We start from the raw sequence: 23,273 nt of genomic DNA, 5'->3' as shown, positions 1-23,273 counted from the left end.
ACTAAAAGTGTCACGGAAGGACCAAGTGGCAGCCGCTGCCACTTATCGGATTTTATATAATATTTTAATATTTTTACATATATTTTAACATTCGGAGCCTCAGTCAGTTCTTTTCTGGTGTCTGAATCAGAAATTTCACCTCCTTGGGTACTGTATCTAAAAATTTTTAACCATTCGATGTTTTCATTTTTATCAGAATCATGGCGTCAGGGAAAGTGGTCTGCCTTTGAATGCGGCAGCCTTTGAATATTTCAATTTTTCTCTTATTTTTCAAAGCAAAAATTCTACATATGAACAATAGTTAATACTATTAACTATTTTCCATTAACTTCGCTTAACAAAATGGATTTTGAGCTTTGGTAAATAAGAGAAAAATTGAATAATTCCCATAATTATTCATATTTCATACATATTTCCCAATTCAATATTTCCCGTAATTCTTCTCAATAATTTGCAAAAACACTTTCAATTTGTTCTTTTAAGGCTTTTATACACTAACAATCAAGAAAATTACATCTGCAGAACGTCAAACTGCCATATAAAATGCATATGGCAGCTACTGCCACTTGGTCCTTCCGAGTGCAGTTTTTTGTTTTTGCAATATATTTACATTAATATTTAATTTTTATTAAAAATTTTATAACGAAAAAATAGCCAGATAAATTCTGCACGCATTCAATCGGGTCTCCAGGCGAAATAATATATTCTTCACTATAAAGAATAAAATTGAAAATTAAATTGGCAGCGGCTGCCACTAGGGTCCTTCCAAGTGTTAAAAGAGCCGAATTTGCGAGAGTCTACTGTATGGCCAAAAGTGCTTACATGGCCAAAAGGGCTGACTCTACCCTATAGCAATTCCATATTTATCGGCCCTTGATATCGTCTAGCTCTCGAATTTAACCATTTCAATGATTTCAATCATTTATTTTATTCATTTGAATAGGCCTTTTCCTGAATTTTGTTCTGATAATTTCATGGTGTAATAACGGTCATTTTGAAATTTTGCAAGAGCTGTCAGATTCAAAGTAACAACTTCAGTATGGTTGAGTCCCCCCTGTTTTTGTGAAATGTGTTTTTAAAAGTTCTTGACAACTTTTTGCCCCAAAAAACTCAGTTAATCGTGCGTGAAATCACTTAAAGCCACTCAAGGTAGCATCTCTTGCACTTTCCCACTGTTTTTGACTATTTTCCCCGGAGTTGGGGCGTGTTTTCTCCTCCTGACTCTTCGATCGATTTTGCTGAGCCTCCCAGTGACGAATTTTCTTTCTTTTCGGGTCTTCCTTGGTCTGCGGGGGTGCTTCCGGGGGCAGACACACGCCCAGCGAGGTGCTGTGCTGTGCTTTTGGTGTTGAAGATGATGGAGCCAGACACTGTGAGCATCAAGTCGTCGGATTCAGTGACCACAAGTGGAGAGTACGAAATTGTTCCGGAAGGCATGTTGTCTCCACTTGGGGCTCGATCTCCGGAGGCAGCATCAGCTGCTGGCCAAATTGCCTCATCCCCAACTCTCAATATCGCCAACAATGGTGACATGCAGGATCTCGAAAAGAATCTCACGGAAGTCATCCATGAGCTGGAAGATTCCAAGAAGCCCGACGAGAAGGCAGAAGGAACAGAAGGTAAACAAACTTTTTTTTGCCATAAAAATCTCGGTTGCAATTAGCCGTCAAATTTTTATCAGTGATTATGTCATTTTGGAGAAAAAAGAAAACGGGATTAATTGACAGCTTTTTTATTGTTGGAAATAAACCTCCTTTCGCTTGAGTTTCTGGCTGAGAAAAAAGCCCAAAAATTCCCTGATGCGAAAATCCTCGCCCCTGATGGACTGTTTCAATATAGTTGCAGCAGTCCGGGCACCGCGGCCCTCGACTTCCGCTGTCAGGGAGGCCTCTGAGGCAGTGGCACAGATTTTGCCCTCGCCGGAGGTGAACAAAGTGGGCCAATCGATTTTCTACGACTGTCTCGATTTGAGTCCAACGGCCGAGAAGCAGGACGACATGAAACCCGAGCAGAACGACACGGAAGAAGACAGTGAGTCACTCTTATTTTCAAATGCTTCTCCCTTGGTCTCTTGGGGCTTCCCAAACTCTTTTCTCCATCCCCCCATTTTTGCCAAAAGTATCAGATTGATCTCTGACGTTCTAATTGAATACCCAAAAGAGCCAAAAATTTACAGAGCTTGAGAATTTACTTAGAGATTACGGTACAGAAAATGAGTCATAAAAAAACTCATCTGCGATGATAACATTAATATTAATATAAGCAATTAAATATTTACAAACATTTTACGAATAATGTGCCATAATTGAGAAAGTATTGGTTGATAGACGAAAATGATAATACTTGGTCTATTTTTGTTTGCTTTGTGCAAAGAAAATTCACAACGATTTTGAACTAAATTCTCCCAAATCACGTGAGGAATTTTCTAAATTTTGAAGTTCTTATCTGATTGTAAAGTTACAGACCTGGAGGATGAAGTCTAGAGACTTTGGTTTATCGTGCTATTTCAATGAAAAGTGAACATGTGTGATGATTTTAGTACAAGGCGGGAACTAGGAAAACAGTCGAGATAGGAAACAACACAAAGAAAAGTCGATAATGCAGAAGCATTTAAGAACAGTCAAGTGCTAAAAAAAACATTAAAAGCAAAAACCTTTCTCATGAACAATCTTTTAGTACTTTACTGTTCTCAAGTGTTCCTGCATTATCGGCCTTTCTTTGTGTTGATTCCTGTCACGATTATTTGGTCGTTTTAGTACTCGACGAAGGCTGAGAAAAACAGCCGAGACAGGAATCAATAGAAAGAAAAGTTATTAATGCAGAAACACTTTAGTGTTCCCAAGTATTTTTACATAATCGACTCGAGGAAACAGTCGAGACAGGAGCCAAAACGAAGAAAAGTCGAGAAGGCAAAAGCACTTGAGAAGAGTAAAGTGCTAAAAAACAAGTTCTAAGTGCTATAAAAGAACATGAAAATAGTAAATTTGCTCATGGACCTTTTTTTAGCACTTTGCTGTTCTCAAGTTTCTGTTACGACTATTTGAACCAAGAGAACCAACACAAAGAAAAGTCGATAATGCAGAAGCATTTGAGAACAGTAAAGTGCTTAAAAAACATGAAAAGGAGAAATCTTTCTCATGAACATTTTTTTTAGTATTTAACTGTTCTCAAGTGTTCCTGCATTATCGATTTTTCTGTTTTGGTTTCTGTCACAACTATTTGGTCGTTTTAGTACTTAACGGCTAAGAAAAAACAGGCTGAGAAAAACAGCCGAGACAAGAATCAAGACAGAGAAAAGTCGATAATGCAGAAACACTTTACTGTTCCCAAGTATTTCTAAATAATCGACTTTTCTTTGTATTGGTTCCTGTCACGACCGACGGTTTGGTGATTTATGTACACGGCGAAGACTCGAGGAAACAGTTGAGACAGGAACCAACACGATAAGGCAGAAACACTTGAGAGCAGTAAAGTTCTAAAAAACAAGTTCTGATTACTATAAAAGAACATAAAAATTCGAAATTTGCTCATTGACATTTTTTTTAGCACTTTGCTGTTCTCAAGTTTCTGTTACGACTATTTAATAAATTTAGAACACGACGAGGATTAGACAAAACAGTCGCGCCGGGAACCAAGAGAACCAACACAAAGAAAAGTCGATAATACAGAAGCATTTGAGAACAGTACAGTACTAAAAAAAAACATGAAAAAGAGAAATCTTTCTCCTGAACATTTATTTTAGCACTTTACTGTTCTCAAATGCTTCTGCATTATCGACGTTTCCTTGTGTTTTTCTTTTCTGTTTTGTCTAGACCTCGTCGTGTTCCCTAACAACTAAACAATCTTCACAAGCACCAATAAATCAATTACGTAGAAGCACTTGGGAATAGTGCCAGTGGCGTACTAAGTTTTTTTCATTCCTTTTCGGAATGGGACCATTATATTGGTTTCAGACTGAAGGTTTAAACCAGTTCCTGAAGATTCCGAAATCTTAAATAACAAACAATTTAATTGGTTTTTGAATACCTAGTTCTCCATTTGCCCTTAATAATTCAGTCTTAAGTCACGATTTTCACAGAAAAATTTGCATGAAAAGAAATTAGAAAAGTTTAGCCATCAGCGTAAATTGTAAGTTTGTGAAACCTGCTTTATTCACATTGTCTAAGCCAGTGTGTACTAAAATATACTAGACATAACTATAAAAATTAATGCACTATTTGTCTTCTGTGATAAAAATGTACTAAAAGTCTGTCTTCTGTACTAAATTGTTCTAAACTTCCAATTGTGTTTCCATTATTAAGCCGTACCTTAATTAAAATATGTTTCACGGATTAAATAATATTTTTTATTTTATTTACAATGACAATGCGTGATATTGGGATTAAATTCATTGAAAGCACAGAGATGGTTTAAGAAGGAAAGAGACAGTTACCGTCAGTAATTTAATGTCATTTTGTATCTCATCTGCCGTGTACTTAAAAATCTCCATGACATTTATAATACAACGAAATAATGAATTTTTTTTTATAAAAATAAGAGAAAATTTACTGAGCTGTAAACGTACAAGAAGAAGAGCTAAAGGAAAACCCCTGTGAAGTACTAAAAACTAAAATAAGCAAAGTTCTGAGATTTCTATTTGACTATTTCGGAATATTGAAGGACAAAATATCAAAAATTATTTTTTTTTATACTCAAATGTTAACAGTTAACGTAAGCCAACAGAAATGTTTTTGCACATCCAAAGTGTCTATGAATTTTTTTTAGGTTTTTTAGTACTCGCATTCCCATTTTTTGACTGATTTTGATTTGCTATTGTTATCGTGCAGAATTCACTAATTGAAGAAGAAATAAATACTCAAGTACCTGTTCTCAAAATTTGAGTACAGGTATTTATTAGTATTTATTATTACAGAAGATAATATTTAATATTTTCTATACTTTGTATAAGAGTTCGAGTTTGCATTAACTAGATTTGATTTCCAAATTGTAAATTACTTATAATTTAGAACTTAGTGGACTTTTAGTACTCTTTGAATATGCTTATTTCTTTAGTTTAAATTCCCTTTCATTAAATAATTACACCATCACGTAATGATAAATTTTCAACATTTTCAGGCGAACTAAATTTTAAGTAGTTAGCCTTCTGCCTATTTTAATCCAAATCCAAACATTTTTGTTGATCAATATCTGATTATCTTATCAATATTTCAGTGTCAGAATTAACATCTCACTAATGTGTACAAGACAGAAAATTATAACTAAAATTCTATAAAACTGAAGTATGCTCAATTTTAGTACACTCCGTTTTAAAACTCCTTTAAGTATATTAGAATTAAAATACTTTTTTATTCTGTTCGAAGAAAGCATTCTTGTTCGTAATTTTTATTTCCTAAAATAAAATATTGTTTTTTTTTAAACTGGTACACACTTACGATTTTGGTTATTTTAGTACTAACAAATTAGCATTGCAGTCTACTTTCAAGTTTCATATTCTGATTTTTGATTAAAGTAAGATCAGTAATTTAATGTTCATTAACAGCAATAAATTTCGAATTGCAGTTCTGAGTGAAAGTTTGAATGAAAGTACAGCGATAGTTATTATATTACAAAAACGTAATAAAAATCCAAACTCGTAACCTTGAAAATTTTTAACACTTACGCATTGTTCGAATAAGTTATTATTTAACTGTTTAGATAAATAATTAAAGCGGGTATTAATTACAGGTTTTAGTCTTTTAGTACCTAAAAGCAACTAAATCGGTCAAATAAATTAAATAAAAAGTATTTCTTCGTAATATGGACTTATCCGCAGTTCAATGTATTACAAATTTAATGGCTACTATTGGAAATTCATGCTACAAGCTTTTTTTAAAAAAAAGTATTGGATATTTTAGAACAAGTGTTAGTAACAATAGTAGTACCAGTACTAATACTACTAGTACTACTATTGCTACTTACTATACTAGTACTAATTTTAATTTGTAGTTTTCTCAGGCTTTCTTTATAGTAGAATCACGCTAGCGTACTCCCATGCTTAATGTCGAGGATTCACTACTTCGTTTTATATAGTCACGTCCTCTCTCCTTATTTTCTTAATGTACTAAATTTAGTACAAAGCTTCATGGTATTTCTTTTCATATATTATTTTCGGTAAAATTAAAGTTTCTGATTACTTTTAAAAATTCGCATTAGTGATTTCAGAGTTATATTGTGCTAAAACTAATTTTAGTACTAAATCTAAGATCACCCTAAGAAATAAGAAGGGCTCATTTTTGTTCGAAATGGATGGATGATTATTGCCTTCCTTTTTCAGTGTCTGAAATCGATCAAGATTGCACAATCTTCTCAGGAGTGACATATTTGGGTGCCACCCTTATCAATGCCCCGAAATCCGAGGCAGAAATCCATCGAAATATGACTGAAGTCAACAGTATATCCAATTGTGTTGGTCTCAAGGTATCTGTGAGCATTCCAACGTGCTCTGAAGGCTTTGTGGTGCTCCACGATGCCTCTACAAATGCCACTGTGGCTCACTATGAGGTCCACCGGATTCTGTTTTATGCCAGGGGTCCGGCAAATACTCCGGATCAGGCTTGTTTTGCCTTCACGTGGTCTCATGGGGATTCACAGGAATCTGCTGTGTTTCACTGCCATGTGTTCAGGTGTCACATTCCTGAGGCCGTGAATCAGGTGAGTTCGTGCTTTGCCAAGGCTTTTGAGCGATTTCCGGCCAGCTTGACCGGAAGTGTCACGTCAACGGTGGACAATAGCGCAATGGTGGGCTCTATTGTGAGCGATTTATCTGCCAATGTTCTCAATTCTGCTGAATATGAGTTCATTGTGTCACTGGAAATTCGAGAGAAGATGCCCAAGAATACGTACAGTGTTCCTAGGGATCGAGGAGGGTTCAAGTTGCGTTGCAATACTGACAAAGAGGTTCACATCACTGTGAAGCAGACCCCGTCGGCAACACTGCCGACGCTCATGATTGAGCGATGTTTTGGGGTTCTGTTGACGCCAGGGAAAGTTATGAGGCAAGCAGACATGCAACTCCTGGATATGGTATCCATGGAATATGTTAAACTTGAGAATCCTCCGCCTCAAGCTGTTCCAACGTACCAAATCACAGCTGAATGGAAGGCTAATGATAAGGCGCTTGAGCAACTGAATCTCGAGTCACAGCGCATGGATGTGACTGTGGCGGTTGATTTGGTGATTAAGGGTATCCAGGAACCTGTGAGGTTCGTCATTGAGACCTCTGTGGTTATTCAGCCGCAGAGCGAGTTGAGATTCATTGAGAATTGGCTCAATAAAAAGTCCAATTTGGTGATGCGGTACTACTTGCAACTCAAGAAGGTTAGTGGCTCCATCTATGATTAATTGTATCTCATTTTACTTTTTATATTTTGCGGGTAAGTGAAAGATCGTGTGTTATTAGCACCGATGATAAATCATTCAAATGTCTGCCCTATCAACTATTGATGGTAGTATAGAGAACTAATGAAGAAGCCTGGCACGTGGTTACTACATCTAAGGAAGGCAACAGCCTAGCCTCTCCGTACCAAAGGACTCACATCCGAAACCCTGTAATATTAATAATACCCCTTTGTGATTACAAATCACAGTTGGGAGACAAGTCTGTTGCCAGCAGTTGCGGTAATGGATACTACATCTAAGGAAGGTAACAGGCTAACATCTCCGTACCAAATCACGATACGGAAAGGTAGTGGCGAAAAATAACAATACAGAACTCACATCCGAAACCCTGTAATTTTAAAATTTTACCAAGTAACGGAAGTGAAGCAGACGCTTGAAGTATCTTGAATATAACCTCAATTTCAGGTAGATCAATAAATTGTTCTTTTTGCATGCTCTCCAGAATGTCGAAGGGAACTGGGTAGTAGCATCGATTGATCGTTCTGAGGAGATTGCAGAGACCAATACTCAGCCATCAATTCTGCGCTTCAGCATAAACAATCTGTCCAAGATGGTGCGCTCCACGAGTGCTGTGTCCTTTGAGCAGGAAGACAGTCCCACGGACTACAGCTCAGACGGGGATGAACCCCTGCTGAGTGGTACTGGGGAGGTGTCCAAAGAGTGCTCGAAGGACATTCTGGATGAGTGGAAGCCCATTTTGCAGGAATTTGAGCGTTTGGACAGCAAGAGGCCCAAGATGCTGGCGCCTCTTGTGAGATTGGGTATTCCGGAAGCTCTGCGCGGAACTCTGTGGCAGAAGTTGGCAAGAGTGGAGAATTCCACAGAGTTGACGGAGAAGTATCGGCTTCTGATAACCATGGAGACAAAGTGTGAGGCAATGATTCAGCGGGACATCCACAGGACATTTCCAGCACACAGATTCTTCCAGGATTCCGGAGGTTTTGGCCAGGATGCTCTCTACAAAGTGTCCAAGGCTTATGCAGTCTACGATGCCGAAGTTGGCTACTGCCAAGGCTTAAGTTTCATAGCAGCCAGTTTGTTGTTGCATGTGAGTTTTCAGTTGGTAAAATTGTGAGGTTAGATTTCCTTATTGGTGATTTTTTTTTCCGGAAGATGCCTGAGGAGGAGGCTTTCAGTGTCCTCGTTGCCCTGATGTATGACTATGGGCTGAGGGATTTGTACAAACAGGGCTTCGAGAGTCTCTATCTGAAGTTCTATCAGCTGAATCGACTCATGAAGGATCAACTGCCAAGGCTCTATGAGCACTTTGCGCAGATTGGCGTTGAGACTCACATGTTTGCCAGTCAGTGGTTTCTTACACTCTTCACAGCTCGCTTCCCGCTCTACTTTGTCTACCACATTCTCGATGTTTTCCTCCTGGATGGGATGCCAATTCTCTTTCAGGTGGCCATGACGCTGCTCTCAGTCTACGAGCAAGATCTTCGACAGCTGGACTTTGAAGGGGTTCTCAGGTAAGACATTTAAACGCAAGGTCTCTTAAGGCCCAAATCAACTTGCAAATGAACGACTGTTCTTTGAACGACGGCATTCGAGCTACATACAAATGCATTTGCATCAGTCTCACCTCAAAAATTCAAGTTTTCTCTTGTTCTTTCTCATCTATCTAAATCATTTTAAAGTCACAACACTTTTTGGAAGGGAAAGAACAGTTCCGACTCACTTTTTTAATATTTATTTTACGAAAAAATAGAATTCTCACTGTCTTTCCCTCAAAATGACATTTCTCCAACTGGAAAATTCCAATGGAAGGCAATGGTGAATTCACATCTACAAATATTGGATATAAATTTGTGTGTGTAGTTGTGGGTTCCTCGTCGAATAAGACTGGGGTGAAATGATAACTTTGGCTCTCGCTAGTATCGATTCGACACTATCGAATCTCTAGTATCGTTAGATTCAAATGATGAGATGAAATGAGTGTCGGCTCTTCTCGCATTGTCGACTCGTTATTGTGACACTTTTTGGGACAGTGCAACATAACCTCACTCTCGCTTGTTTTGATTTTGCAATCGGAGTTCTTTCAGTGATCTAATTGATTTTATATTAAAATACCAACTCAGAAATATTTTTTTCATGGAAAGTGTGATATTAAGGTAACTCAACATTCATATTGCACGAGAAGGTACAAAAATTTTGGAATCAAAGCCACTCTTTGGAGCTTCCGGAAGATGTTTACGTACATTAGACTCTCCCAAATTCGGGTATTTGGGACCGAAACGGCAACTGATTTAGAGAGAAATTCGGACAGCAAATTGAAATGCAACGAATTTTTGTTCATCTGCATCCCACCCGGCAAATTCTGCAGAATTCTGCAGAAATTCGTCAGATTTGAAAATATAACTGCCGAAAATTCTGCAGAATTTCTGCAGAATTTTGTTCTAAGGGTGGATCCGATCGTTGTATGAAAATTCTGCAGAATTTTCTGCAGAATTTCTACAGCAAATTTTATGAATTTTCGGCACTTTCCTCAAGATGTCGTTCTGTCAAAATGGACTTGGAATATTTTTTCTGAAATTATTTATCAACTTGGTAGAATTTATAATCACGATTTTCATGATATATTTTATATAATAAATCTGGGAGGGTATGCTGTCTATAGAGAAGGATTAAATAGCAGTATTAAACAGACTCCCGACCGAAAATTCTGCATTTTTTTGATAAATTGTACAAGAATTTTCTTGAGAACAAAAAAAAATTTTACGATGTGATTTTCAGCTGAGGCCTTTAAAATTATTTATTATTTATGAAAAAAATATTCTTTTCATTTCATTAAGTATATTTTCGTCAATTTTTCCAATAAAATGTATAAATTTGAAATAACCGTCTCTGAAGCAGCCATTAGGTAACGGGTGTGAGACTTTGCTTATTCGAGACAAATTTTGATAGCTTTGGTTATTTGCCGTTCCGATCGCTAGTGCGGTTTTTAAATGATGCCCGTTAAAAAAGGAAGAAGAAGAAAAATTGCGGAATTGCAGAACGAAGTTTTGCTGGGATACTCATATTGAGTTTATATGCTCATTGGTATTATAAATTTCATGAAAACCTCTTAATAAGGCAAAATCACATCAAAGCGAAGACAAATCATGACAAATTTGAGCATATTTGCTTCATTTGATAATCATAATCGAACTTGAAAAATGTCAACAAACTTTTTTCGAATTTAACTGCCGCCCGAATTATAAAGTAGCCCGATCTTAAAAGAGCCGAATTAGCGAGAGTCTACTGTAATAAATTTTCACTGATACCTATAAAAATGTATTTAATCACAAAAAATATAGGCGCACAAATCTTAAAAGAGATAGCGTGGCAGAGCAGAATGTTATAGCTTGTGCCCACATTGACTTGTAAGAGGGTTTGGATTACCTGGTGATAAAAGAGAGAGAAAGATTAATTCCTGGCCTATCTGGGAAGACAGAACCAATAAATTTCACTGTGCGACACGTTGTGGGTGTCTTTGACGAGAGTGCCAAAACTTGTTAGAGGGTCATTTAAGGACCTCAAATCTGCAATCCGTTTGTCCGGGTCACCTCTAGATTTTTTTGAAAAAGCATATTTAGTTTTTTGATGTTTTATAAAATTCAAAAATTCATATCTCCGGTTCTAATTATCCGGTGGTAGTCACATAAAGCTAAACTGACGCGTAATTTCATCCTCTATAACTCTTGTGAACATATCAAGCATCTACGATGAAAATCAAGTATATTTTTTAAAGATTTTTTGAAAAAGGGCACCTAAAATGGTGCATTTTTCTGTGTTTTTTCCATCTTCTAGTAATTTTCCCACTTTAATAGAGCATTTTATATGTCAAATACCTATGCCTAAAAGTGAGTAAATTTAATATTCTGTCATATCCTTTTAGTTTGAATTTTCTATCTTAATTCGTTTATTCACAATAATTTATTGAAAATAAAGTGCATTAAAATCTCTTATTATATATAATTATATTAGTATCTTTGTCTAACCTACTGAAGAGCATTCTCTTTTGCACTCTCACTTACACATTTCATATAAAAAGAGGCGAAATGAAAGAAAAGAGACGTATTTAGAAATAGAGAGAGAAGAATAGCTGTTATGAGTGCCAAAAAACTATTCTTCTCTCTTTATTTCTATATACGTCTCTTTTTTTCATTTCGCCTCTTTTTATATGAAATGTGTAAGTGAGAGTGCAAAAGAGAATGCTCTTCAGTAGGTTAGACAAAGATACCAAATAATTATATATAATAAGATTTTATTTTTATAATAATGCATTTTATTTTCAATAAATTATTGTGAATAAACGAATTAGGATAGAAAATTTAAACCAAAAAGATATGAAAGAATATTAAATTCTCTAACTTTTAGGCATAGTTATTTGACATATAAAATGCTCTATTAATGTGGGAAAATTACTAGAAGATGGAAAAAACACAGAAAAATGCACCATTTTAGGTGCCCTTTTTCAAAAAATCTTTAAAAAATATACTTCCTTTTCATCGTAGATGCTTGATATGTTCAAAAGAGTTATAGAGGATGAAATTACGCGTCAGTTTAGTTGTATGTGACTACCACCGGATAATTAGAACCGGAGATATGAATTTTTGAATTTTATAAAACATCAAAAAACTAAATATGCTTTTTCAAAAAAATCTAGAGGTGACCCGGACAAACGGATTGCAGATTTGAGGTCCTTAAATGACCCTCTAACAAGTTTTGGCACTCTCGTCAAAGACACCCACAAAAAGGTAAATTTTGTCGCACCGTGTTTGTGGTCGAGCAACTCTTCCAGGGATCTTGGAAAAATGAGTTTGAATTTTGATGAATTTTGACGCTATCCGCTAATTCGGATTGGATTAAAAAAACATTGAAATTCTAATTTTACCTTCATTTATTTTAATTTCTGAGTTACCTCTATTACTTAATAAAATTTTACAACCAGTTAGACAAAATTGAGCTAGAAGCTAGAACCTCTAATTTTCAGCACTTGGCGTATGCTTAAAGTGGATAATTTGAAATTTGAATGACTTATCCATTTTATTTTGCGCAGGAGTGAGCATAATCAATTAAATAAGCATTTATAACCAAAAAATCAATTTAATGAATTATTTCACACTAGAAACATTTTGGAAAGTGTCATGGAAATTCCTCGGAAATTCGCTGGATACGTGCCAAATTTACTGGAAATATATTGGAATCGCGCTAAATTCATTGGAAATGTACTGGAAAGGCGCCAAATCCAATGGAAATTCACTGGAAATAAAAGTGGTGAAATTTTGTGAAATTCACCACACTTTCAGAAGAAATCCTCTGGAAGATTTCCTTTGTAGGTTTATGTGTGTGAGGTTTCGAGAACCAGTGGCCGGGTGAAAGAAATAAAGCTATATGAATTATGTGAGCATGAACGAGACAAAACATCGTCATTAGAAGGTCGTCGTTCATTTGCAAGTTTGTTTGAGCCATTAAAGCTTTTACACTTCCTGATTTGTTCCCAATTTTGGCTGAGAGGTTGTTACAAAAATAACTCAATGGGTCTAGTGGTAGAGCACCCGCCCTATGATGCAAGTGTCCCGGGTTCGAATCCCCTTTTGGTCACCAGGAATTTTTCTGGCGTTAAAGAGGTTCGAATTGCATCCAGTGACTGCACTTGATTCCACGGGGCATGGGACTGAAAACCCCATACCTGTATAAGAGAAAATAATAATGGATGTCCCGAGCTCCCCTTGTGGCAAGGCCTAGTTCCTCTATGGAACGTTGTGCCACCATTATTATTATTAGTTATTACAAAAAGTGAGGTTGTGTTGAACCTAACCTTAAAAGCTTACAATCTTATTAGTTGCAGAATTTTTTTTAGAAAGTAAAAGATTTCTAGGGGGATTTGGCCAGATAGACATGCTCTTGAGCCTATTATTAAAAAAAAATCCCCCATGATCCCAATAATCAATAAAGCGAGCACAGTTAGCTGAAAACAACAGCATTTTTCCGGTCAGCACAGATGGAAGCAGGAATTTTTCCTGTCTCCACTCTGGATAATAATGAATTATTTGAGTGTCACGTGTTCTGTTTGACAGATATCTGTACACATACAATTATTATTGAAGAAAAATTCGTAAAACTTTCACGATTTTGAGGTTATGTGAAAGAGAAAAATGAATTAAAATGAACATTAGCTGGACTTTTTCTCTGGATAAGCCATTTGAGATCCCAAACATCCTTAGACACAGTAAACTCTCTCAATTGGGCATTTAGGGCAAAATGTCATCCGGTTTATCGATAGATTTGGGCGTCAAAGCCTTTGTAAATTCCACAAAAAGCGCTCAATTATAAAGAATCACGATAAAATAGGAAGAACTACAAAGAATTTGAGCGAATTAGCTTAATAATTAACCGTGAAAAGTTTCAACGAAATTTTTCGCCCAATTGAAAAAGAACCGATTGACCGAGAGTCTACTGTACTTTCCTTTGTAAAAGCTTGAACCGTTTTTTAAATCATAACCTCAAACTTTCGCAAACTAACCAAAGATTTTCAAATGGCGCTATTTAGATACTTCCGAGTGACTCTTCCGAAAAAGTGTCGCACGGAGAATCAGGCCAAGAAGTTGATGAAGATGGCCTGTGAGCGCAAAGTGAAGCGTCTGAAGCATTATGAGGAGGAATTTGTGGCTCAGAAGGAGCTGACGGAGCGTGAGGAACAGGAAACGAGGCAGTACGAGATGCGTTTCCACGATGAACGTAAGAAGTTGCAAAATGAAATTGTGCAGATGCAGGAGAAGATCACGCAGCTCACAGAGCAGGCGAAAGTCAATGCGGGTATTGTGTTGGACTACAAGCAGATCATTCAGAGGCAAGAGCAGCAGATCACGCGGCTCAGTGATCGGCTAGAGGATATGACGCGCGAGATGGCGGATTGTGTAGTGTGTTCAGGACAAGTTACTGCCCCGCAGCCCAATTCGCCCATCCGAAAGGTACTGGGGATGTCAGGGAAGGTGCCAGACATGCCTCTGGGACCTCTAGATCCACTGAATGTGGCACTGCAGAGGGTACGTGAGCTGGAGCTTGAGCTGGCTCAAGCCAAATTGGCTCAAGTGGAAGCAGAGTGCAAAAATCAGGTAAGTGCGTTTTGTCCGTTTTTTCAGTCCACGGTGATCACTTTTCTCAACGAATCTTCGTGTTTCAGAAGATTTCCGAGAAATTGCGTCACGGTGTTTGTCCGTCTGTCCGTCTGGTTATCGCCAGCTCTAGAGCCCAAACGATTAGAGATAGCGACTTGGGACCTTCTAGGGACCCCCTCATAAGTCGACGCAAGGATCGTTAACATGCCCCTCATTTCCCTCACCGCTCTCCTTCCCCTCCAAAACCTTTTTTAATGGTTTTTTTTAAAGGTTTTCCATGCGGACATTTCGCCCTTGTACGGAAATCCCGTTGAATCACTCCCAGTAACAGTTTTTCAAGATCAAAGGTTTGAAAGGCTCTAGAGAACGTATTTTCCATCCGAGTGGTATCATTTTAGGCTCCTTGGAAAGGTCTAGGAATTTCCTATAAATCTGAACCGGTTCCAATAGGTTATGAACCGGTTCATAACCGATAATCAATTTTTAATCGAAATTAAATTATATTACTTCTGAGGTGTATTTTGCGCAATGTTTTGAGTGATTTATAAATCGGTTCAAATCGGTTGTGAACCGGTTATGAACCTATGTGTAATTTATCGTCCGGGAATTGATTTGAAAAAAAAAGTCATGGAGAAAATGACCAAAATTTTTCTGCAGGATCTGAAGCATCAGTTGAACACAACTCTCACGGAGATTCAGTCAAATCGGAGCAGCTGGCAACCGTGGTTGTCGAAAACTCTCAATTCCATCCAAGAGAAGGTTTCCACGCGCAACAATTTGCCAAATTTTCAATCTTACACTAGTCCAGACACACACCCGCCGGTAGGAGTCTCGGCTAAACTATTTTTGTTTTTTCTGACATTTCTTTGCGTTTGCAGCTAAAGACGCGCGAGAGTGCGCCAAATTTGAAGACAACTCAGCGAAGTAGCCTGAGAAAGAGTGTGGAACTGTCGCCAAAGCATACGTCGACAGAATCAAAGTCCACGGAAGCGTCAGTGAGTTGTGATGTGAAATAACAGCAAGATTCTTCCATGACGAGGAGTATGTCGTTTACGTGATTTTTAAATGCAAAAAGAGAGAGAATCTTTGAAAACTTTTTAGTCTTACATCCATAAACAGAGATAAAGAAAAAAAATCACAAACATCAAATTTCTCCCTGGGGAAAAAAAAGAAGAAATAGAATTGCCAGACCAAAGACGAAACGGGAGATTTGTGGGGATAAATAGAATGTCCTGCAGTACTTTTTTCTTTCAGTCCTTTTTTTATTTTGATCCTTGAGCAATTTTTGGGCATAAATGTGTGCAGAGAAAATAAATTAGCTTCAGGGAGAATTCAAATTGAATTCTCGAATGCTTTTTGTGGCGTGTGCTTTGGAGAGGAGAAATGAAAACAGAGATTTCCTTCAATCATGGAGGATTTCTGATCCTCATGGGAATCGGGAAATCCTTGGAAGAATATGAAGAATTTTTGTGATAGATTTGAAAGAAGAATTGTTGCCAACTTGGAGAGTGATGGTAGTTTGGAGGGGATTGTGAAGAGAGGGAGGAATCGATATACCATGATATTTTATGATAAAAAACATTGATAAATGAGAAGTATCAAAAAAAAGGAAAAAAATTATTAATTTTTGTACCGCACTCGTAGTTTAATGATGCTAGTGAAAAAAAATGTAGATCTGTGCTTAGGAATTTTGTTGTCTCTCGGAGATTGCAACTTCTGTCATCTTCAAAAAAAAATTTACACTTTCCTACACAACTATTTAACTTAAAATCATAAGCATTTACGTACCATGTGGATGGTAGATGAAATATTTAAAGGATATTCCAATTTTTATGCCATAATGTAACCCTACATTTAGAATTTATCAACTTAAAATATACACTGATGAATTAAAAACAAGAACACTTTGTTTTATTTCGTTTGAACTTCTGCATTTCATCGGTTGAATCAGCAACTGTGCTAACTGCTTTGTGTCTGTATTACAATAGATTCTCTCTCAATCGGGAATATGGGGCAAAATGTCATCCGGTTTATCGATAGATTTGGGCGTCAAAGCCTTTGTAAATTCCACAAAAAGCGCTCAATTATAAAGAATAACGATAAAATAGGAAGAACTACAGCGAATTTGAGCAAATTAGCTTCATAATTAAGCGTGAAAACTGTCAACAAAATTTGTCGCCCGATTGAAAAAGAGCCGATTGAGTGAGAGTCTACTGTAATTGCAAACGCCACGCAGCGAAGCATCGCTTACAACGAATGTAGACACAAAGCCAATGCACTTTATCACAGTTACAGATCCAAGTTTTTGAGGTATTCTGTTTAAGCCGAGACCTTGGCCGAGACACATTTGGAACATTTGAACAAGTTGTCTATTAGAACTGTCCTAATAATTATTCTTGTATATAAAGTGCTGTGCAAAACTATATCCGCACCACAATAAATCAAGTTATCTAGTTTAAATTTTTTTTTAATTTTTTACTGTGCAGAATGAATAAAAATGTAAAATAAAAAGATAAAAAGAAAATTTCAACTATGGGCTCTATTCTGCGAATAAAGATAAAGATAAATATAAAGAAATAAAGATAAATATAAAGATTTGGTATTCCGTCCGTCCGTCCGTCCGTCCGTCCGTCCGTCCGTCCGTCCGTCCGTTCGTCCGTCCGTCCGTCCGTCCGTCCGTCCGTCCGTCCGTCCGTCCGTCCGTCCGTCCGTCCGTCCGTCCGTCCGTCCGTCCGTCCGTCCGTCCGTCCGTCCGTCCGTCCGTCCGTCCGTCCGTCCGGCCGCTCTTTGGAGCTTAATAGCTCCTAAACTAAAAGAGATATCGACTTGCGGTTTTCGGCAAAGGTTATATATCGTATGAAAATTGCAACTTGGTGCATTGACCCCCACCCCCCACCCCTCCTTCCGCCATTTTGAAGAGCCCCCTTTTTTTGTTTTCTCAATAGCTCCGCCCCTATGGCATCGAGCGGGCTCAAATTTTAGTATGTTATATGTAGCTGGGCACCCCCCCCCCCCCCCGAGATTAAGAAGTTACATTGTTATGATGACTTTTTTCTCTCTTCAAAAATTTCCGTTATTTTTTAAGCACCCATACAGTACCCGTCATTTCTCAGAGGTGGCGCTTAGACAGGGATGTAATTAGGGGTAGAAATTTTTTAATTTAATTTAATTTTATTTTATTTTCATATTTGTTTCTCAATGTAGTTTGTTTTAAAAAAAAACATATAGAATACAACGTAAAATCACTCCATTTTGACAAAAAATCACTAACTAATCAACTATACCACTTTAAGGATTTGTATACTTTTCTTATTGCTATTACTACGGTTTCACTATATCCAATATTTTTTTTATTTATTTCCGATATTTAAAATAGCAATAAATTATGGAATGCATACGAAAATATATAAAAAAAAAACTAGGGGCATTATTTTTTAAGCAATGTTTAAATATCAGCATAAAGTGCTGCATTCACTGTATGATAACTAAATACAAAACCAATAATAATACAATTATAATCCTTAGATAGGATCAGAGTTTCTTTATTTAACAGTATACTTACTTAATAAATCTATCACATTTGTTTAATTTGTAAGTTGTAGTAGGTTCTTGATCGTGGCTATAAGTTCTAAAAAGGCTCTTTATTGTGACATGTGAGGAGAGAAACAATCACATTTATGTAGTTCTGCATATTTCCATCAAAAGATGTGCTGAAGTACGATACCTGAAAACGTAAGATTATATCAAAGATCCAAGTAATTTCCTAGCAATATACAAAAAAAAATGATTTTTTTTTATTTTTCAATTCAATTTATTTCGTCTTTTTGCCTCCCTTCCCATGCCACCATCGCCGTCTTAGCGTTGATTCCAGCCTCCAGGACCAAACGATGGAAAAGTCCCTTCACAGACTGTATGTTATCTGTTACAATGTTATTGTTACAATTACATTGTGTCATCAGCACGAAACTGGTTCAAGAAAAACCTATGTTCAAAGGAAGTGATCATCTAAAGTGATATGCCCATTCCAAAATCGTACAACTTCCACATAGTCTCACGCACATTTCTTACGGATTAAAATCCTTTGAAGTGAGTGAGCCTATGTAGTTTTTGACGCTCGGATATTTTGGTGTTGAATAGTCGCAGCTCCTCCCGCATTCTTTTCTCAGCAAACAATCTTACAGCAGGTTCAAGAAATACGAGGAAATGTTTGTTCTGCTCGATGAAGTGTGTTAGATTTTTTTTAGTGGGGTAGTTCTTGAAGCTGGTTATAATGTACGTGACACAAGCGTTCTCCTTGTATGTCTTCAGGAACTGGGCTTGTCCAACTTGTTTGACTCTTTGGCAAAAATAGTTGTTTCCCAAAGCACATACACATTCGAGAAGATTTATGACGAATGAAGGAGTCGTTTCACGAATAGTGATACAAACTTCACAGTCCAATCTTACTTTGGACATTAGCATATCTGCTGTAAGTTGAACTGAGACCACCTCTTCCCCATAGACGTCTTCATCAGAAGGTCCGGAAATCGGTTCTAGATTGACATCATTCGGCTCTGAATGACCATCCCGATCGACCTATTTTGCGTTAAAAAAAAAGGCTTAAACATTTTTTATTATGGACATTTCTTTACCATACAGGCTATAGGACCAAATCACTTGTGTAGATTCTCATGTGAATAATAGATGAATAAACTAGTATTGTCTTTGATATGGGAAAATAGTGAAAAATAGTTTTAAACTAATTTTTATGGAACGAGATAAAATCAAAATGGGGGCACTTATAGTAATAAGAGCTTCTAATTTGCAAAAATATCGATAAAAAATTTAATCAGAAATACATTAAAAATATACTGCTCAGGGTGATACTTGAAGAAGATCAAAATATTAAAGAAAAAAAAAGAGATGGCAAAGCGTCCCAGCTTTGCGGAATGCTCGAACGAGATAGAGTTCACCATGAATTAGCTTTTTGCATAATCTTTTGGAATCACTGACCTACTAGAGATCAAATTAATTAAAAAATCACAAAAGCATTTGAAAATCAATAAATCGGTACTTAACCGATTCATTACCGATGTAACCGGGGGGTTCGACATTGCAATACCTTTCCAAAAAAATCCAAATTTAACCAAATCGGTTGAAAAATGAACCTTCCAAAGTGGTTGACCTTTGACCTTCAATAATTCAAAATGACGAATTTTCCGGTCATAGGTATGTTTGGGCGAAATGTTCGCCAGGACCAGCTCTAAAACATATCCAAAAATCATTGAAAAAGCTTGGGCCAATTTTTTGAAAAAATGGAAAAACCTTATTTTTGGCCTAATTTTGAGGGATAGAGAACGTATGAAAGGGGAGAGGGAAAAGTAAAGAGGTTGAGTACGAGATAATGTCATTTGAGGAGGGTTCACCGAAGACCGGAAGTCGATATCTCTTACGGTTTGAGCTCCAGAACAGTGAGAAGTTGAAAAAAAAGTCGATTATATAACTGCTCTCTCTTTAAGTTCGAGCAGTAAAAAAATACCATTTAAATTAATGCATAGGGGGAGGCTTTGAACTTTCGCACACAAAAATGATGTTCAAGTTCAGTGATTTATTCTGATTACCATGCAAACCGTATGGATTCTCCAACTATGCCAAAAAAATGTCTTACTTATAAGGTTCATAATCCCACCAAACAAAATCCCAGGAAATCCTTAGATTTTCCTCCAGAGGAAAATGAAAATTTAATGGCGATTTGTCCGATAGATGAATCAAGTTTCTATTATCGCACACGATTCACGCCATCATTGAACACCCCATTTTCACCGTAAATTTTGCACCGGACACTAAAAGTTGCACATCATTGTTTAAAGGGAACTTTAATCTACTTGATTAAACCATTTTTATAAGGAATAAAACATTTTAATATCACTTTTTTGGAACTTTTCTGAGAGATGTTTTATTGACATTAAAAACCATTTTTTTGCTTGATTCTACGAGAATTTCACTCCGGAAACGGTTAAATCTGATGAATACTTTCTTGAAAAGTCCAAATATCACTAAATTTACACGAATCAATAAGTTTTTAAAGCTAAAAATTGACTAAAACTCTGCAAGCGAGAAGACCACACAAGATTCCACCATTCCTCCACGGAGCCGGATATGCACAAAAACGTTTGAATGCGCATCATTGAAGATTTCTCTGTTCCTGCAGCTGCAGGAATCGGGATTTAGCACAGATATTGAGCTTCAGCAGGTGAACAAGCTAAAATTTTCACAAAACATCTTCTTACGGACAATTTCTTTTCTTTGTCATGCAAAACAACACAATAGTGAGGTTATGTCAAAGATTGTCAAAAAGCAGTTGTAAACTGTATGAGCTTATTGCAGATGTGATTCTTTCATTGCACATTCAGTTTGTGCAAGCGTGAAAAATATTTTTATATCAAAGAAATGCAAAATTGCTTAATAATTACTCAACTGCAACCTATTTGAGTCAAATTAATTCTTGTTTATCAACTTTACGATTTTTAAGTTTTCCTTTTTAGTGGTGGATCAAATCGGTAGATTACAATAGATGTGAATATGAGGGATCGCATCTAAAATGAAGTTTCTTGGAAAATGTGAGAGAAGTCATGTCTTCTATGTGCGATCGATGAATCTGAGTCAAGTTTGTGAATTTTGTTCCATCCACAAAAAATGCCTGTTCAGCCTAAAAGATTTTTACTTAAATCTGATTCCTAATAACCCTTCTACCCTCTGTGATAGTAGTTTTTCAGAAAAGTGATATTAATTCTGCACAATCGTATGAAATATTGCACAGCAAAATTACAGTTTTGGACCTGTTTTTAATTTTTGTTTCCTAAAACTAGGGGAAAAGGATTAGACTCCCAATTTTTTCAGGAAAGGTGTGATTTAAGACTAGCTACTAAAATATATAGCCATCAGTGAAAGTTATAAAGTAATACCGGTGAAATTCGAAGTGTCCGATGGTAGCGTATGTGCGAAACATCAAAGCCTCCCCCTACCTTCATCTCAGACTTAATATTTAGAGTTGAAATAAGTCCTAGCTGTGCTTTGCAATTAGTGTTCTGTAAAAGCTGTCCCATTTGTACGCAGGTTACCAGACGCTTCAATATAGAACGAAATTGCACCACCGTCGGATTGGTGTTACATCCGAGCTTTGACCGGACTTCTCCAAAGAAAAACTCAAGATGGTCTTGGAGAAGAGGGTATGTGAGAAAACCTTCGGGGCAGAAGTCCTTCATTTTTATGTTCATAGCAGGAAGGTTTCTCAAACACGCCCTCAATCCAATGAAACCAGTCTTGACTTTAGATTTGGAGATTGGCTGGAGTGTGGATGTTGCTCGTTCTTTGTCGTAGACTTCCACTTGCAGGTCTGTGAAGTAGGAGACTGCTGTCTCACAAAAGTGTGTGATTGCTTCACAGTTCTCGTCTACGATAGGTGCCTTGTACCTGTAAATGATTTTTAGAAGAACAAATCATATGTAGTATGGTTTACAAAAAGCCTAATGATAGAAAAAATAAGTACTAACGAAAACCTGAGTTAATTAAAATGTATTCAACTGAAAATCAATTCTTACCCTTTGTGCGTGCTCTTATGCGTATTTAGTACGTCAAATGACGTATTACAAATACGCAGGAATTTCGTAGTGGCCTCACTTTCTTCGAACTCCGTTAACTGCAACACATCCCGGCAATAATCTATTGCCTCAGCAACCGATGCGCTTAAAACCTGGACTGCTAATTCAACGCACATTGAGTTTTGCGCGAATTCGATATGGCTGCTGGTCAATTTATTGCCCTTCAGCCGGATACCTGCACCATTATTTTGTTGAAATTCATGCAGCAGTTTAACGAATTTGAAATCTATTTGTGCACCCTCCCTGTCCACAAGTCGGGTTTTAGCGAAATGGGTGCGAACCAATTTGATCATGTGGCAGGGATCCGGGTGCACATAAATTTCCCTCGTACTGCAACCAACTGCAAGATTAATGGTGTAGAAATCTTCGTCATTCGTCGCAAGGTTGCAGCCCAGTTTCTTTACGGCGCTGAAATTCACCGGAGCGCCATCAAATGTGAGACCCAATATCTTTACCCCAGGTTTTTCAGAAAGAGATATGGCTTCAGAGATCAGCTTTGATTTTTCAGGGGCTGCCAATTTATTAATAGGGAAATATCCAATGGGGAGCTTCCACTGCATGTCTATGGAGACTAGCATAAACACAAGAATCTGTGTTGCCTCCCCATCACCACTATCATCTGTGGCGGCTTCCTCATAGCCTTCGTAGCCATTTCCTAGAAATGCAAATCCATACACCTTGCCGGCAACAATGTCGACATGGCGATGGATATACATTTCGTCAAACATTAATTGGCACCACACAAGACGGTTCTGGCTAGCCACGTAATTGTGAATGGCCGTGAGAGCTTCGTCACTAAAGCCAGGCTCACAGTTAATGATTCTCAGCCATCTCAAAATGGTGAATTCACTTGGAAGGGCATTCTCCAGCTCATTTCTTACGAATCTGTACGCTTTTGGCGAAATAAAATGAAGCTGCACAGCAAAGAACTTCAATTCTTCCTCATATCTCTCATTGAAGAATTCTTTCTGGCCCCTTTCCAGAATACGTTCCACAATGAGGCGAATAACTCCGTTTAGGGATTCTAGTGAGAACGAAGTTTTGCAGCGCTCACATATATTCGGAGTGGTTTTGTCTTTGGAGGAAGAGA

General features: G+C 37.2%; 1 protein-coding gene across 2 annotated transcripts; it reads left to right on the top strand.

Annotated features, from left to right (window-relative positions):
* The first annotated feature begins 1,013 nt into the window (after positions 1-1,013).
* On the top strand, positions 1,014-16,439 carry LOC129802373 (rab GTPase-activating protein 1-like). Of its 2 annotated transcripts, XM_055848130.1 has the most exons (9): positions 1,014-1,149; positions 1,311-1,619; positions 1,840-2,031; positions 6,314-7,356; positions 7,880-8,485; positions 8,551-8,909; positions 13,976-14,540; positions 15,201-15,365; positions 15,422-16,439. In XM_055848130.1, exons 2-9 carry the CDS (start codon positions 1,355-1,357, stop codon positions 15,557-15,559), a joined length of 3,333 nt encoding a protein of 1,110 aa, XP_055704105.1. In that variant the 5' UTR covers positions 1,014-1,149; positions 1,311-1,354; the 3' UTR covers positions 15,560-16,439. The 2 variants fall into 2 exon arrangements, with proteins under 2 accessions (XP_055704105.1, XP_055704106.1); XM_055848131.1 differs by lacking the exon at positions 1,840-2,031 and having other exon boundaries at positions 1,024-1,149.
* The last annotated feature ends 6,834 nt before the right edge of the window (positions 16,440-23,273 follow it).

This window comes from Phlebotomus papatasi, chromosome 2 (assembly GCF_024763615.1).
Source record: "Phlebotomus papatasi isolate M1 chromosome 2, Ppap_2.1, whole genome shotgun sequence".
Taxonomy (NCBI): Eukaryota; Metazoa; Arthropoda; class Insecta; order Diptera; family Psychodidae; genus Phlebotomus; species Phlebotomus papatasi.
The sequence above is the reverse complement of the archived record's forward strand: the minus strand, read 5'-3'. Positions and strand labels throughout refer to the sequence as shown.